Genomic DNA, 17,524 nt, shown 5'->3' on the forward strand with positions numbered 1-17,524 from the left:
CAAACACAGGGTTATGACTTTTCTTAGGGTTAGTGGGGTTATAGGGATGGGTTGAGGGGAAGCAAACACAGGGTTATGACTTTTCTTAGGGTTAGTGGGGTTATAGGGATGGGTTGAGGGGAAGCAAACACAGGGTTATGACTTTTCTTAGGGTTAGTGGGGTTATAGGGATGGGTTGAGGGGAAGCAAACACAGGGTTATGACTTTCTTAGGGTTAGTGGGGTTATAGGGATGGGTTGAGGGGAAGCAAACACAGGGTTATGACTTTTCTTAGGGTTAGTGGGGTTATAGGGATGGGTTGAGGGGAAGCAAACACAGGGTTATGACTTTTCTTAGGGTTAGTGGGGTTATAGGGATGGGTTGAGGGAAGCAAACACAGGGTTATGACTTTTCTTAGGGTTAGTGGGGTTATAGGGATGGGTTGAGGGGAAGCAAACACAGGGTTATGACTTTTCTTAGGGTTAGTGGGGTTATAGGGATGGGTTGAGGGGAAGCAAACACAGGGTTACACTTGTCTTAGGGTGAGTGGGGTTATAGGGATGGGTTGAGGGGAAGCAAACACAGGGTTATGACTTTTCTTAGGGTTAGTGGGGTTATAGGGATGGGTTGAGGGGAAGCAAACACAGGGTTACACTTGTCTTAGGGTGAGTGGGGTTATAGGGATGGGTTGAGGGGAAGCAAACACAGGGTTATGACTTTTCTTAGGGTTAGTGGGGTTATAGGGATGGGTTGAGGGGAAGCAAACACAGGGTTACACTTGTCTTAGGGTGAGTGGGGTTATAGGGATGGGTTGAGGGGAAGCAAACACAGGGTTATGACTTTTCTTAGTGTTAGTGGGGTTATAGGGATGGGTTGAGGGGAAGCAAACACAGGGTTACACTTGTCTTAGGGTGAGTGGGGTTATAGGGATGGGTTGAGGGGAAGCAAACACAGGGTTATGACTTTTCTTAGGGTTAGTGGGGTTATAGGGATGGGTTGAGGGGAAGCAAACACAGGGTTTTGACTTTTCTTAGGGTGAGTGGGGTTATAGGGATGGGTTGAGGGGAAGCAAACACAGGGTTTGACTTTTCTTAGGGTTAGTGGGGTTATAGGGATGGGTTGAGGGGAAGCAAACACAGGGTTTTGACTTTTCTTAGGGTGAGTGGGGTTATAGGGATGGGTTGAGGGGAAGCAAACACAGGGTTATGACTTTTCTTAGGGTGAGTGGGGTTATAGGGATGGGTTGAGGGGAAGCAAACACAGGGTTATGACTTTTCTTAGGGTTAGTGGGGTTATAGGGATGGGTTGAGGGGAAGCAAACACAGGGTTATGACTTTTCTTAGGGTTAGTGGGGTTATAGGGATGGGTTGAGGGGAAGCAAACACAGGGTTATGACTTGTCTTAGGGTTAGTGGGGTTATAGGGATGGGTTGAGGGAAGCAAACACAGGGTTATGACTTTCTTAGGGTTAGTGGGGTTATAGGGATGGGTTGAGGGGAAGCAAACACAGGGTTATGACTTGTCTTAGGGTGAGTGGGGTTATAGGGATGGGTTGAGGGGAAGCAAACACAGGGTTATGACTTTTCTTAGGGTGAGTGGGGTTATAGGGATGGGTTGAGGGGAAGCAAACACAGGGTTATGACTTTTCTTAGGGTTAGTGGGGTTATAGGGATGGGTTGAGGGGAAGCAAACACAGGGTTATGACTTTTCTTAGGGTTAGTGGGGTTATAGGGATGGGTTGAGGGAAGCAAACACAGGGTTATGACTTGTCTTAGGGTTAGTGGGGTTATAGGGATGGGTTGAGGGGAAGCAAACACAGGGTTATGACTTTTCTTAGGGTTAGTGGGGTTATAGGGATGGGTTGAGGGGAAGCAAACACAGGGTTATGACTTGTCTTAGGGTTAGTGGGGTTATAGGGATGGGTTGAGGGGAAGCAAACACAGGGTTATGACTTTTCTTAGGGTTAGTGGGGTTATAGGGATGGGTTGAGGGGAAGCAAACACAGGGTTATGACTTTTCTTAGGGTTAGTGGGGTTATAGGGATGGGTTGAGGGGAAGCAAACACAGGGTTATGACTTTTCTTAGGGTTAGTGGGGTTATAGGGATGGGTTGAGGGGAAGCAAACACAGGGTTATGACTTTCTTAGGGTTAGTGGGGTTATAGGGATGGGTTGAGGGGAAGCAAACACAGGGTTATGACTTGTCTTAGGGTGAGTGGGGTTATAGGGATGGGTTGAGGGGAAGCAAACACAGGGTTATGACTTGTCTTAGGGTGAGTGGGGTTATAGGGATGGGTTGAGGGGAAGCAAACACAGGGTTATGACTTGTCTTAGGGTTAGTGGGGTTATAGGGATGGGTTGAGGGGAAGCAAACACAGGGTTATGACTTTTCTTAGGGTTAGTGGGGTTATAGGGATGGGTTGAGGGGAAGCAAACACAGGGTTATGACTTGTCTTAGGGTTAGTGGGGTTATAGGGATGGGTTGAGGGGAAGCAAACACAGGGTTATGACTTTCTTAGGGTTAGTGGGGTTATAGGGATGGGTTGAGGGGAAGCAAACACAGGGTTATGACTTGTCTTAGGGTGAGTGGGGTTATAGGGATGGGTTGAGGGGAAGCAAACACAGGGTTATGACTTGTCTTAGGGTGAGTGGGGTTATAGGGATGGGTTGAGGGGAAGCAAACACAGGGTTATGACTTGTCTTAGGGTGAGTGGGGTTATAGGGATGGGTTGAGGGGAAGCAAACACAGGGTTATGACTTGTCTTAGGGTTAGTGGGGTTATAGGGATGGGTTGTTGGGAAGCAAACACAGGGTTATGACTTGTCTTAGGGTTAGTGGGGTTATAGGGATGGGTTGAGGGGAAGCAAACACAGGGTTATGACTTTTCTTAGGGTAGTGGGGTTATAGGGATGGGTTGTTGGGAAGCAAACACAGGGTTATGACTTTTCTTAGGGTGAGTGGGGTTATAGGGATGGGTTGTTGGGAAGCAAACACAGGGTTATGACTTTTCTTAGGGTTAGTGGGGTTATAGGGATGGGTTGAGGGGAAGCAAACACAGGGTTATGACTTGTCTTAGGGTGAGTGGGGTTATAGGGATGGGTTGAGGGGAAGCAAACACAGGGTTATGACTTGTCTTAGGGTGAGTGGGGTTATAGGGATGGGTTGAGGGGAAGCAAACACAGGGTTATGACTTTTCTTAGGGTGAGTGGGGTTATAGGGATGGGTTGAGGGAAGCAAACACAGGGTTATGACTTTTCTTAGGGTTAGTGGGGTTATAGGGATGGGTTGAGGGGAAGCAAACACAGGGTTATGACTTTTCTTAGGGTTAGTGGGGTTATAGGGATGGGTTGAGGGGAAGCAAACACAGGGTTATGACTTGTCTTAGGGTAGTGGGGTTATAGGGATGGGTTGAGGGGAAGCAAACACAGGGTTATGACTTTTCTTAGGGATAGTGGGGTTATAGGGATGGGTTGTTGGGAAGCAAACACAGGGTTATGACTTTTCTTAGGGTGAGTGGGGTTATAGGGATGGGTTGTTGGGAAGCAAACACAGGGTTATGACTTTTCTTAGGGTTAGTGGGGTTATAGGGATGGGTTGAGGGGAAGCAAACACAGGGTTATGACTTTCTTAGGGTTAGTGGGGTTATAGGGATGGGTTGAGGGGAAGCAAACACAGGGTTATGACTTTTCTTAGGGTTAGTGGGGTTATAGGGATGGGTTGAGGGGAAGCAAACACAGGGTTATGACTTTTCTTAGGGTGAGTGGGGTTATAGGGATGGGTTGAGGGGAAGCAAACACAGGGTTATGACTTTCTTAGGGTGAGTGGGGTTATAGGGATGGGTTGAGGGGAAGCAAACACAGGGTTATGACTTTTCTTAGGGTTAGTGGGGTTATAGGGATGGGTTGAGGGGAAGCAAACACAGGGTTATGACTTTTCTTAGGGTTAGTGGGGTTATAGGGATGGGTTGAGGGGAAGCAAACACAGGGTTATGACTTTTCTTAGGGTTAGTGGGGTTATAGGGATGGGTTGAGGGGAAGCAAACACAGGGTTATGACTTTTCTTAGGGTTAGTGGGGTTATAGGGATGGGTTGAGGGGAAGCAAACACAGGGTTATGACTTTCTTAGGGTTAGTGGGGTTATAGGGATGGGTTGAGGGGAAGCAAACACAGGGTTATGACTTATCTTAGGGTGAGTGGGGTTATAGGGATGGGTTGAGGGGAAGCAAACACAGGGTTATGACTTGTCTTAGGGTTAGTGGGGTTATAGGGATGGGTTGAGGGGAAGCAAACACAGGGTTATGACTTTTCTTAGGGTTAGTGGGGTTATAGGGATGGGTTGAGGGGAAGCAAACACAGGGTTATGACTTTTCTTAGGGTTAGTGGGGTTATAGGGATGGGTTGAGGGGAAGCAAACACAGGGTTATGACTTTTCTTAGGGTTAGTGGGGTTATAGGGATGGGTTGAGGGGAAGCAAACACAGGGTTATGACTTGTCTTAGGGTTAGTGGGGTTATAGGGATGGGTTGTTGGGAAGCAAACACAGGGTTATGACTTGTCTTAGGGTTAGTGGGGTTATAGGGATGGGTTGTTGGGAAGCAAACACAGGGTTATGACTTGTCTTAGGGTTAGTGGGGTTATAGGGATGGGTTGAGGGGAAGCAAACACAGGGTTATGACTTTTCTTAGGGTTAGTGGGGTTATAGGGATGGGTTGTTGGGAAGCAAACACAGGGTTATGACTTGTCTTAGGGTTAGTGGGGTTATAGGGATGGGTTGAGGGGAAGCAAACACAGGGTTATGACTTTTCTTAGGGTTAGTGGGGTTATAGGGATGGGTTGAGGGGAAGCAAACACAGGGTTATGACTTTTCTTAGGGTTAGTGGGGTTATAGGGATGGGTTGTTGGGGAAGCAAACACAGGGTTATGACTTTTCTTAGGGTTAGTGGGGTTATAGGGATGGGTTGAGGGGAAGCAAACACAGGGTTATGACTTTTCTTAGGGTTAGTGGGGTTATAGGGATGGGTTGAGGGGAAGCAAACACAGGGTTATGACTTCTTAGGGTTAGTGGGGTTATAGGGATGGGTTGAGGGGAAGCAAACACAGGGTTATGACTTCTTAGGGTTAGTGGGGTTATAGGGATGGGTTGTTGGGAAGCAAACACAGGGTTATGACTTTTCTTAGGGTGAGTGGGGTTATAGGGATGGGTTGAGGGGAAGCAAACACAGGGTTATGACTTTTCTTAGGGTGAGTGGGGTTATAGGGATGGGTTGTTGGGAAGCAAACACAGGGTTATGACTTTTCTTAGGGTGAGTGGGGTTATAGGGATATGTTTTTGGGAAGTAAACACAGGGTTATGACTTGTCTTAGGGTGAGTGGGGTTATAGGGATATGTTTTTGGGAAGTAAACACAGGGTTATGACTTGTCTTAGGGTGAGTGGGGTTATAGGGATATGTTTTTGGGAAGTAAACACAGGGTTACGACTTGTCTTAGGGTGAGTGGGGTTATAGGGATATGTTTTTGGGAAGTAAACACAGGGTTACGACTTGTCTTAGGGTGAGTGGGGTTATAGGGATATGTTTTTGGGAAGTAAACACAGGGTTACGACTTGTCTTAGGGTGAGTGGGGTTATAGGGATATGTTTTTGGGAAGTAAACACAGGGTTACGACTTGTCTTAGGGTGAGTGGGGTTATAGGGATATGTTTTTGGGAAGTAAACACAGGGTTACGACTTGTCTTAGGGTGAGTGGGGTTATAGGGATATGTTTTTGGGAAGTAAACACAGGGTTACGACTTGTCTTAGGGTGAGCGGGGTTATAGGGATATGTTTTTGGGAAGTAAACACAGGGTTATGACTTGTCTTAGGGTGACTGGGGTTATAGGGATATGTTTTTGGGAAGTAAACACAGGGTTATGACTTGTCTTAGGGTGACTGGGGTTATAGGGATATGTTTTTGGGAAGTAAACACAGGGTTATGACTTGTCTTAGGGTGACTGGGGTTATAGGGATATGTTTTTGGGAAGTAAACACAGGGTTATGACTTGTCTTAGGGTGACTGGGGTTATAGGGATGTTTTTGGGAAGTAAACACAGGGTTACGACTTGTCTTAGGGTGAGCGGGGTTATAGGGATATGTTTTTGGGAAGTAAACACAGGGTTACGACTTGTCTTAGGGTGACTGGGGTTATAGGGATGTTTTTGGGAAGTAAACACAGGGTTACGACTTGTCTTAGGGTGACTGGGGTTATAGGGATATGTTTTTGGGAAGTAAACACAGGGTTACGACTTGTCTTAGGGTGACTGGGGTTATAGGGATATGTTTTTGGGAAGTAAACACAGGGTTACGACTTGTCTTAGGGTGAGCGGGGTTATAGGGATATGTTTTTGGGAAGTAAACACAGGGTTACGACTTGTCTTAGGGTGAGCGGGGTTATAGGGATATGTTTTTGGGAAGTAAACACAGGGTTACGACTTGTCTTAGGGTGAGCGGGGTTATAGGGATATGTTTTTGGGAAGTAAACACAGGGTTACGACTTGTCTTAGGGTGAGCGGGGTTATAGGGATATGTTTTTGGGAAGTAAACACAGGGTTACGACTTGTCTTAGGGTTGAGCAGGGTTATAGGGATGGGTTTTTAGGAAGTAAACACAGGGTTACGACTTGTCTTAGGGTGAGCAGGGTTATAGGGATGGGTTTTTAGGAAGTAAACACAGGGTTACGACTTGTCTTAGGGTGACTGGGGTTATAGGGATATGTTTTTGGGAAGTAAACACAGGGTTACGACTTGTCTTAGGGTGACTGGGGTTATAGGGATATGTTTTTGGGAAGTAAACACAGGGTTACGACTTGTCTTAGGGTGACTGGGGTTATAGGGATATGTTTTTGGGAAGTAAACACAGGGTTACGACTTGTCTTAGGGTGACTGGGGTTATAGGGATATGTTTTTGGGAAGTAAACACAGGGTTACGACTTGTCTTAGGGTGACTGGGGTTATAGGGATATGTTTTTGGGAAGTAAACACAGGGTTACGACTTGTCTTAGGGTGAGCGGGGTTATAGGGATGGTTTTTGGGAAGTAAACACAGGGTTATGTCTTGTCTTAGGGTGAGCAGGGGTTATAGGGATGGTTTTTGGGAAGTAAACACAGGGTTACGTCTTGTCTTAGGGTGACTGGGGTTATAGGGATATGTTTTTGGGAAGTAAACACAGGGTTACGTCTTGTCTTAGGGTGACTGGGGTTATAGGGATATGTTTTTGGGAAGTAAACACAGGGTTACGTCTTGTCTTAGGGTGAGCAGGGGTTATAGGGATTGGTTTTTAGGGAAGTAAACACAGGGTTACGTCTTGTCTTAGGGTGACTGGGGTTATAGGGATATGTTTTTGGGAAGTAAACACAGGGTTACGTCTTGTCTTAGGGTGAGCAGGGTTATAGGGATTGGTTTTTAGGAAGTAAACACAGGGTTACGTCTTGTCTTAGGGTGACTGGGGTTATAGGGATATGTTTTTGGGAAGTAAACACAGGGTTACGTCTTGTCTTAGGGTGAGCAGGGGTTATAGGGATTGGTTTTTAGGAAGTAAACACAGGGTTACGTCTTGTCTTAGGGTGACTGGGGTTATAGGGATATGTTTTTGGGAAGTAAACACAGGGTTACGTCTTGTCTTAGGGTGAGCAGGGGTTATAGGGATTGGTTTTTAGGGAAGTAAACACAGGGTTACACTTGTCTTAGGGTGACTGGGGTTATAGGGATATGTTTTTGGGAAGTAAACACAGGGTTACGACTTGTCTTAGGGTGAGCAGGGGTTATAGGGATAGGTTTTTAGGGAAGTAAACACAGGGTTACGTCTTGTCTTAGGGTGACTGGGGTTATAGGGATATGTTTTTGGGAAGTAAACACAGGGTTACGTCTTGTCTTAGGGTGAGCAGGGTTATAGGGATAGGTTTTTAGGGAAGTAAACACAGGGTTACGACTTGTCTTAGGGTGACTGGGGTTATAGGGATATGTTTTTGGGAAGTAAACACAGGGTTACGACTTGTCTTAGGGTGACTGGGGTTATAGGGATATGTTTTTGGGAAGTAAACACAGGGTTACGACTTGTCTTAGGGTGACTGGGGTTATAGGGATATGTTTTTGGGAAGTAAACACAGGGTTACGACTTGTCTTAGGGTGAGCAGGGTTATAGGGATGGGTTTTTAGGAAGTAAACACAGGGTTACGTCTTGTCTTAGGGTGAGCAGGGTTATAGGGATGGGTTTTTAGGAAGTAAACACAGGGTTACGACTTGTCTTAGGGTGACTGGGGTTATAGGGATATGTTTTTGGGAAGTAAACACAGGGTTACGACTTGTCTTAGGGTGACTGGGGTTATAGGGATATGTTTTTGGGAAGTAAACACAGGGTTACGACTTGTCTTAGGGTGACTGGGGTTATAGGGATATGTTTTTGGGAAGTAAACACAGGGTTACGACTTGTCTTAGGGTGACTGGGGTTATAGGGAATGTTTTTGGGAAGTAAACACAGGGTTACGACTTGTCTTAGGGTGACTGGGGTTATAGGGATATGTTTTTGGGAAGTAAACACAGGGTTACGACTTGTCTTAGGGTGACTGGGGTTATAGGGATATGTTTTTGGGAAGTAAACACAGGGTTACGACTTGTCTTAGGGTGACTGGGGTTATAGGGATATGTTTTTGGGAAGTAAACACAGGGTTATGACTTGTCTTAGGGTGAGTGGGGTTATAGGGATATGGGTTTTTGGAAGTAAACACAGGGTTATGACTTGTCTTAGGGTGAGTGGGGTTATAGGGAATGGGTTTTGGAAGCAAACACAGGGTTACGACTTGTCTTAGGGTGAGCGGGGTTATAGGGATATGGGTTTTTGGGAAGTAAACACAGGGTTACGACTTGTCTTAGGGTGAGCGGGGTTATAGGGATATGTTTTTGGGAAGTAAACACAGGGTTACGACTTTTCTTAGGGTGAGCGGGGTTATAGGGATATGTTTTTGGGAAGTAAACACAGGGTTACGACTTGTCTTAGGGTGAGCGGGGTTATAGGGATATGTTTTTGGGAAGTAAACACAGGGTTACGACTTGTCTTAGGGTGAGCGGGGTTATAGGGATATGTTTTTGGGAAGTAAACACAGGGTTACGACTTGTCTTAGGGTGAGCGGGGTTATAGGGATATGTTTTTGGGAAGTAAACACAGGGTTACGACTTGTCTTAGGGTGAGCGGGGTTATAGGGATATGTTTTTGGGAAGTAAACACAGGGTTATGACTTGTCTTAGGGTGAGCGGGGTTATAGGGATATGTTTTTGGGAAGTAAACACAGGGTTATGACTTGTCTTAGGGTGAGTGGGGTTATAGGGATATGTTTTTGGGAACTAAACACAGGGTTACACTTGTCTTAGGGTGATGGGGTTATAGGGATATGTTTTTGGGAAGTAAACACAGGGTTACACTTGTCTTAGGGTGATGGGGTTATAGGGATATGTTTTTGGGAAGTAAACACAGGGTTACGACTTGTCTTAGGGTGAGTGGGGTTATAGGGATATTTTTTGGGAAGTAAACACAGGGTTATGACTTGTCTTAGGGTGAGCGGGGTTATAGGGATATGTTTTTGGGAAGTAAACACAGGGTTACGACTTGTCTTAGGGTGAGCGGGGTTATAGGGATATGTTTTTGGGAAGTAAACACAGGGTTACGACTTGTCTTAGGGTGAGCGGGGTTATAGGGATATGTTTTTGGGAAGTAAACACAGGGTTATGACTTGTCTTAGGGTGAGTGGGGTTATAGGGATATTTTTTGGGAAGTAAACACAGGGTTATGACTTGTCTTAGGGTGAGCGGGGTTATAGGGATATGTTTTTGGGAAGTAAACACAGGGTTACGACTTGTCTTAGGGTGAGCGGGGTTATAGGGATATGTTTTTGGGAAGTAAACACAGGGTTACGACTTGTCTTAGGGTGAGCGGGGTTATAGGGATATGTTTTTGGGAAGTAAACACAGGGTTACGACTTGTCTTAGGGTGAGCGGGGTTATAGGGATATGTTTTTGGGAAGTAAACACAGGGTTACGACTTGTCTTAGGGTGAGTGGGGTTATAGGGATATGTTTTTGGGAAGTAAACACAGGGTTACACTTGTCTTAGGGTGATGGGGTTATAGGGATATGTTTTTGGGAACTAAACACAGGGTTACGACTTGTCTTAGGGTGATGGGGTTATAGGGATATGTTTTTGGGAAGTAAACACAGGGTTATGACTTGTCTTAGGGTGAGTGGGGTTATAGGGATATTTTTTGGGAAGTAAACACAGGGTTATGACTTGTCTTAGGGTGAGCGGGGTTATAGGGATATGTTTTTGGGAAGTAAACACAGGGTTACGACTTGTCTTAGGGTGAGCGGGGTTATAGGGATATGTTTTTGGGAAGTAAACACAGGGTTACGACTTGTCTTAGGGTGAGCGGGGTTATAGGGATATGTTTTTGGGAAGTAAACACAGGGTTATGACTTGTCTTAGGGTGAGTGGGGTTATAGGGATATGTTTTTGGGAAGTAAACACAGGGTTATGACTTGTCTTAGGGTGACTGGGGTTATAGGGATATGTTTTTGGGAAGTAAACACAGGGTTACGACTTGTCTTAGGGTGAGTGGGGTTATAGGGATATGTTTTTGGGAAGTAAACACAGGGTTACGACTTGTCTTAGGGTGACTGGGGTTATAGGGATATGTTTTTGGGAAGTAAACACAGGGTTATGACTTGTCTTAGGGTGAGTGGGGTTATAGGGATATTTTTTGGGAAGTAAACACAGGGTTATGACTTGTCTTAGGGTGAGCGGGGTTATAGGGATATGTTTTTGGGAAGTAAACACAGGGTTACGACTTGTCTTAGGGTGAGCGGGGTTATAGGGATATGTTTTTGGGAAGTAAACACAGGGTTACGACTTGTCTTAGGGTGAGCAGGGGTTATAGGGATATGTTTTTGGGAAGTAAACACAGGGTTATGACTTGTCTTAGGGTGAGTGGGGTTATAGGGATATGTTTTTGGGAAGTAAACACAGGGTTACAACTTGTCTTAGGGTGATGGGGTTATAGGGATATGTTTTTGGGAAGTAAACACAGGGTTATGACTTGTCTTTGGGTGAGTGGGGTTATAGGGATATGTTTTTGGGAAGTAAACACAGGGTTATACTTGTCTTAGGGTGAGTGGGGTTATAGGGAATGGGTTTTGGGAAGCAAACACAGGGTTATGACTTGTCTTAGGGTGAGTGGGGTTATAGGGATATGTTTTTGGGAAGTAAACACAGGGTTATGACTTGTCTTAGGGTGAGTGGGGTTATAGGGATATGTTTTTGGGAAGTAAACACAGGGTTATGACTTGTCTTAGGGTTGAGTGGGGTTATAGGGATATGTTTTTGGGAAGTAAACACAGGGTTATGACTTGTCTTAGGGTGAGTGGGGTTATAGGGATATGTTTTTGGGAAGTAAACACAGGGTTACGACTTGTCTTAGGGTGAGTGGGGTTATAGGGATATGTTTTTGGGAAGTAAACACAGGGTTATGACTTGTCTTAGGGTGAGTGAGGGTTATAGGGATATGGGTTGTTGGGAAGCAAACACAGGGTTATGACTTGTCTTAGGGTGAGCAGTGTTATAGGGATAGGTTGTTGGGAAGCAAACACAGGGTTACGACTTGTCTTAGGGTGAGTGGGTTATAGGGATGTGTTGGGAAGCAAACACAGGGTTACTACTTGTCACAGGGTGAGTGGGGTTATAGGGATGTGTTCCTGGGAAGCAAACACAGGGTTACTACTTGTCTTAGGGTGAGTGGGGTTATAGGGATGGGTTGTTGGGAAGCAAACACAGGGTTGACTTGTCTTAGGGTTAGTGGGGTTATAGGGATGTGTTTGGGAAGCAAACACAGGGTTATGACTTGTCTTAGGGTGAGTGGGGTTATAGGGATGGGTTGTTGGGAAGCAAACACAGGGTTACGACTTGTCTTAGGGTTAGTGGTGTTATAGGGATGTGTCCTGGGAAGCAAACACAGGGTTACTACTTGTCTTAGGGTGAGTGGGTTATAGGGATGTGTTCCTGGGAAGTAAACACAGGGTTACGACTTGTCTTAGGGTGAGTGGGGTTATAGGGATGGGTTGTTGGGAAGCAAACACAGGGTTACGACTTGTCTTAGGGTTAGTGGGGTTATAGGGATGTGTTCCTGGGAAGCAAACACAGGGTTACGACTTGTCTTAGGGTTAGTGGGGTTATAGGGATGTGTTGTTGGGAAGGTAAACACAGGGTTACGACTTGTCTTAGGGTTAGTGGGGTTATAGGGATGTGTTGTTGGGAAGCAAACACAGGGTTACGACTTGTCTTAGGGTGAGTGGGGTTATAGGGATGGGTTGTTGGGAAGCAAACACAGGGTTACGACTTGTCTTAGGGTGAGTGGGGTTATAGGATGTGTTCTTGGAAGCAAACACAGGGTTACGACTTGTCTTGGAGTTGGTGGGGTTATAGGGATGTGTTCTTGGAAGCAAACACAGGGTTACGACTTGTCTTGGAGTTGTTGGGGTTATAGGGATGTGTTCTTGGGAAGCAAACACAGGGTTACGACTTGTCTTGGGTTTGGAGGGGTTATAGGGATGTGTCTTGGGAAGCAAACACAGGGTTACGACTTGTCTCAGGGTTGGCGGGGTTATAGGGATGTGTTCTTGGGAAGCAAACACAGGGTTACGACTTGTCTTGGAGTTGGTGGGGTTATAGGGATGTGTTCTTGGAAAGCAAACACAGGGTTACGACTTGTCTTGGGTTGGTGGGGTTATAGGGATGTGTTCATGGAAAGCAAACACAGGGTTACGACTTGTCTTGGGTTTGGAGGGGTTAAGGGATGTGTCTTGGGAAGCAAACACAGGGTTACGACTTGTCTTAGGGTTGGCGGGGTTATAGGGATGTGTTCTTGGGAAGCAAACACAGGGTTACGACTTGTCTTGGGTTGGTGGGGTTATAGGGATGTGTTCTTGGGAAGCAAACACAGGTTACGACTTGTCTTGGGTTTGGAGGGGTTAAAGGGATGTGTTCTTGGGAACAAACACAGGGTTACGACTTGTCTTAGGGTTGGCGGGGTTATAGGGATGTGTTTTTTAGAAGCAAACACAGGGTTACGACTTGTCTTGGGTTGGTGGGGTTATAGGGATGTGTTCTTTTGAAGCAAACACAGGTTACGACTTGTCTTGGGTTTGGAGGGGTTAAGGGATGTGTCTTGGGAAGCAAACACAGGGTTACGACTTGTCTCAGGTTGGCAGGGTGATAGGGATGTGTTCTTGGGAAGCAAACACAGGGTTACGACTTGTCTCAGGGTTGGCGGGGTTATAGGGATGTGTTTTTTAGAAGCAAACACAGGGTTACGAATTGTCTTGGGTTGGTGGGGTTATAGGGATGTGTTCTGGAAGCAAACACAGGGTTACGAACTTGTCTTAGGGTTAGTGGGGTTATAGGGATGTGTTCTTTTGAAGCAAACACAGGGTTACGATTTGTCTTGGGTTTGGAGGGGTTATAGGGATGTGTCTTGGGAAGCAAACACAGGGTTACGACTTGTCTCAGGGTTGGCGGGGTTATAGGGATGTGTTCTTGGGAAGCAAACACAGGGTTACGACTTGTCTCAGGGTTGGCTGGGTTATAGGGATGTGTTTTTTAGAAGCAAACACGGGGTTACGACTTGTCTCAGGGTTGGCGGGGTTATAGGGATGTGTTCTTGAGAAGCAAACATACGGGGTTTTGACGTCTCAGGGTAGGTGGGGTTATAGGGATGTGTTTATGGGAAGCAAACACAGGGTTACACTTGTCTCAGGGTTGGCGGGGTTATAGGGATGTGTTCATGGGAAGCAAACACGGGGTTACGACTTGTCTCAGGGTTGGCGGGGTGATCGGGATGTGTTTTTGGGAAGCAAACACAGGGTTACGACTTGTCTCAGGGTTGGCGGGGTGATAGGGATGTGTTTTTGGGAAGCAAACACAGGGTTACGACTTGTCTCAGGGTTGGCGGGGTTATAGGGATGTGTTCATGGGAAGCAAACACGGGTTACGACTTGTCTCAGGGTTGGCGGGGTTATAGGGATGTGTTCTTTTGAAGCAAACACTAGGTTACGACTTGTCTCAGGGTTTGGCGGGGTTATAGGGATGTGTTCTTAGAAGCAAACATGGGGTTACGACTTGTCAGGGTTGGCGGGGTTATAGGGATGTGTTCTTGGGAAGCAAACATGGGGTTACGACTTGTCTTAGGGTTGGCGGTGTTATAGGGAGGGATTTTTAGGAAGCAAACAGAGGGTTACAACTTGTCATAGGGTTAGTGGTGTTATAGGGATGGGTTGTTGGGAAGCAAACACAGGGTTACTACTTTTCTTAGGCATAATGTAGAACTGAAATATTGAGAGAGCAAGCTAAAATTGTCGTGCCTAGTATATAGATATGGTAAAAAGGGAAATAAGCGAGTTTAGTCCATCGGTACATTATACTTTACGTAAATTGTTGGTTCGCTTGTTTTTTGTTATCACACATATCTTTTATCTTATTTAGAAATTATTTTGAAATTAAAGGTTTTATAGGATAAATAACATAGGATATTAGAAATCTATGTTGAGAGAGAGTATGGTGAAAACTTAAGGTAATGATCAGCCTACTACTTCAAATAGCAGATGACTTAAGGTCTATTCAAATGAAACTAGTCTTAAGGTATTGAGTACTTAAAATTATGTTATTAATAGGAAGCCTAGAGAGACTTTCTAACAAGATATTTTTTTTCCAGATTTGAATGTGAATCGTCCCACAAGCCACAGTAGGTGGTTTCCAGCCATGGCCCCACACAGGGAAACAGATTTTTTAATCAGAAAGGAGAGTGGTAAGTAGTTTATTTTTTGTAGAGTGTGCTTTTTGGAACCAATTCGTCCTCTCCATTATCAGTTATTCTTTTTAACTTCCCTGTCTGAGTACCAACATTCCAGGATCGTTGCTAATATCTTCCATTCCTTCATTCACTTCTTTAACTATTTCTATATCATTGCAAAACATGATTGAGTTGGAAAAGCAAATAGAGAGAATATTTTTGGTAAAGTGTCTTCTCCCTTACTGAAATTATGAGTGTTTTTATAAAATAATTATTGTTTAATCAAAATCACTAAAGAGAAAATCCACTAAAGTGTGTTAAAATCATTTAAAAATACTGTATATCATAAAACATAAATTGAAAATTTAACTGATTATCTGTTTAGCGACAATGTCAGTTGGGCGAGTTAGTCTTATTAAACCCAATCTCACGTAGGTAGGTTACTGGCACAGAGTCGTTAGTTCTTACAGGCACGATGGAGAAATTCTGTTTTATTTATTTTTTGTTAGCTAGCTAGCATTAAGTGAATTACAGGACTCTCTTGGCAAGTCTGAAATAGATTTTTATAGAGAATAGTTATCAATCTAAGTACCAAAAGGAATAATCACGAGAAAAACATTAATATATTTTCAATAAGTTATTTTATGGTGTTATATATTTTTTTCCAGGGGTTGGTCCACCTCGTTTTACCGCTTTCCTTCGAGCCTACGGAAATGTCAGCCTGAGCGGCAATAACAACGTGAGTGATGAGAGCAATATCGCGAATTTGTTGGCCATTAAAAGAGAGGAGAAAATCCAAGAGGAAAGGAAGAGCTCGCTAACATGGCCGTACATCAAGGCGGAAGTGGAAAAACTCGGTAAAAACTACAATCTCAATTTGGAGTGCTACCTCAGAGAAATTTGGGACGTGGCACGTTTGGTGGCACCCGAGCTGGATACGCGAGAAGAGGCCGCTGTGCATCTCTTCCAGATGTCTCACAATAATGCGGTTTTGACTGTCAAGCAGAATATGAAACTGAAACAGATGTTTGGTGATGTTAAACCTCAAATTGAGAGAGCCCATAGGGTGAGTATTCTTTTTGTCTCATTTCAATATATGGTAGTACAGTATCTGGGTTTAAGAGATTAATTTTGTTCTGGGAGCAAGCTCGCAACATAAAATGCATGTATTCTAAAATTATTTGTCCCATAAGAAATGAAGGAAATTAATTTTGTGCTCCACAAGTCCATAGCTCCAGGAGGGGATCAAATGTAATACCTTCATATAAAGTGGACCAACTGTGATTGGTATATGTAGAAAAAGGAAGGGAGTTGTATCTGAGTAAAACAATGTTTTTAAGATTTTATCAACTATTCATTCATGTGTTTTGCCTCGCATTGATATTCTTTGGATTTTCAGGCTGTGAGAAAAATTGCTGATTTAGTAAGCGAGGAAGAGCTGGTCGAATTAGTGACACAACACGGCTCGCCTAAAGAAGAGCTTCCCATGTTTGGTGCAAATATAAAGGTAGTACATTGTCTCTTAAATTCATCCAATTGTTTGCATGAATAGATTTTGATTGAAAGACCACCTTTGGTGGTAATGGAATAGGTACCCTTTGATATTAGACCACCTATCTGTGATGAGAGTTTGTCATATTTCAACTAGTTAACTGGTGCAGATTTTTCCACTTTGAACTATCTGAGTTTATGAATAGGAAAAGATACCACAGCTGATATTAGGGCTCGTTTATAGTGTGACATGATAGGATCTTCAGCCATCAGAAAATGTCTGGATCTAAGAGGTTTCAGTGCAAAGTTGTTCCTATGTGAAAACAAACCTTTCATGCTTTGAATGGGAGTAGATACCTTAAGATTCATTCGTATAGGTGTAAAGGCTTCCATTTTATCTTCATTTTATCCAGATTAAGTACAGCTTCCTAAGTTTTCTCAAGAATAATGACTTTTTTTACCATTTATTTGGATTTGTTGGGTATCCGGGTTCTGTTTGAATGATTGGTGATTTCTGGGGTCGTCAAAAGAAGATCTTGTGAGAGCCCAAAAGCTTATTCTGAAGCTGTAGGAATTTAGATTTCTTGAGTAAATCTCAAGAAGTCTCTTATAACTCCGTGTCTGTTTATGGAGAATGAAGCCGTTATTCCTGACCAAGCTACCTTTTCTGGCAATACTCTACTTCTTTTCCACCAATATAGGTCATAAATGTATAGTCATTGTTGATACATCCTCAGCAAAAAAGAATGATTGACAATAACAAATTCTAATAGTCAGGCCTTCTCCATCATGAGGCTCAATACTACACAGTATTCTAGAAGTTTTATTCCAGCTGTGACCAAGTTGTGGAATGCTCTTCCTAATGGGGTAGTTGAATCAGTAGAACTTCAAAAGTTAAAATTTGCAGCAAATGTTTTTATGTTGAACAGGCTGACGTAAGTTTTTATAGTTTATATATGACATATTTGTTTTAATGTTATTACTGTTTTTAAAGTAATTTACTGTTAATTTTTTCTCATCGTTTATTTATTTCCTTTTTTCCTTTCCTCACTGGGCTATTTTCCCCTGTTGGAGCCCTTGGGCTTATAACATCTTGCTTTTCCAACTAGGGTTGTAGCTTGGCTAGTAATTATGATAAGTTAAATCAAGGTGCCACTATACTGGTGATTGCTACCCGTATGGCTAAAGGGGACCACTTGGT

At 44.1% G+C, this 17,524-nt stretch overlaps 1 protein-coding gene across 1 annotated transcript in view; it reads left to right on the forward strand.

Annotated features, from left to right (window-relative positions):
- The window catches only part of LOC137650151 (activating signal cointegrator 1 complex subunit 3-like), a 133,293-nt gene that overhangs the window by 51,344 nt on the left and 64,425 nt on the right, over positions 1-17,524 (forward strand). The window contains exons 2-4 of the mRNA XM_068383303.1: positions 14,755-14,847; positions 15,501-15,898; positions 16,232-16,339. Of these exons, the coding sequence (XP_068239404.1) occupies positions 14,802-14,847; positions 15,501-15,898; positions 16,232-16,339 (552 nt within the window). The 5' untranslated portion in view covers positions 14,755-14,801. The remainder of the gene's footprint in view (positions 1-14,754; positions 14,848-15,500; positions 15,899-16,231; positions 16,340-17,524) is intronic.

This window comes from Palaemon carinicauda, chromosome 11 (genome assembly GCF_036898095.1).
Source record: "Palaemon carinicauda isolate YSFRI2023 chromosome 11, ASM3689809v2, whole genome shotgun sequence".
Lineage (NCBI taxonomy): Eukaryota > Metazoa > Arthropoda > Malacostraca > Decapoda > Palaemonidae > Palaemon > Palaemon carinicauda.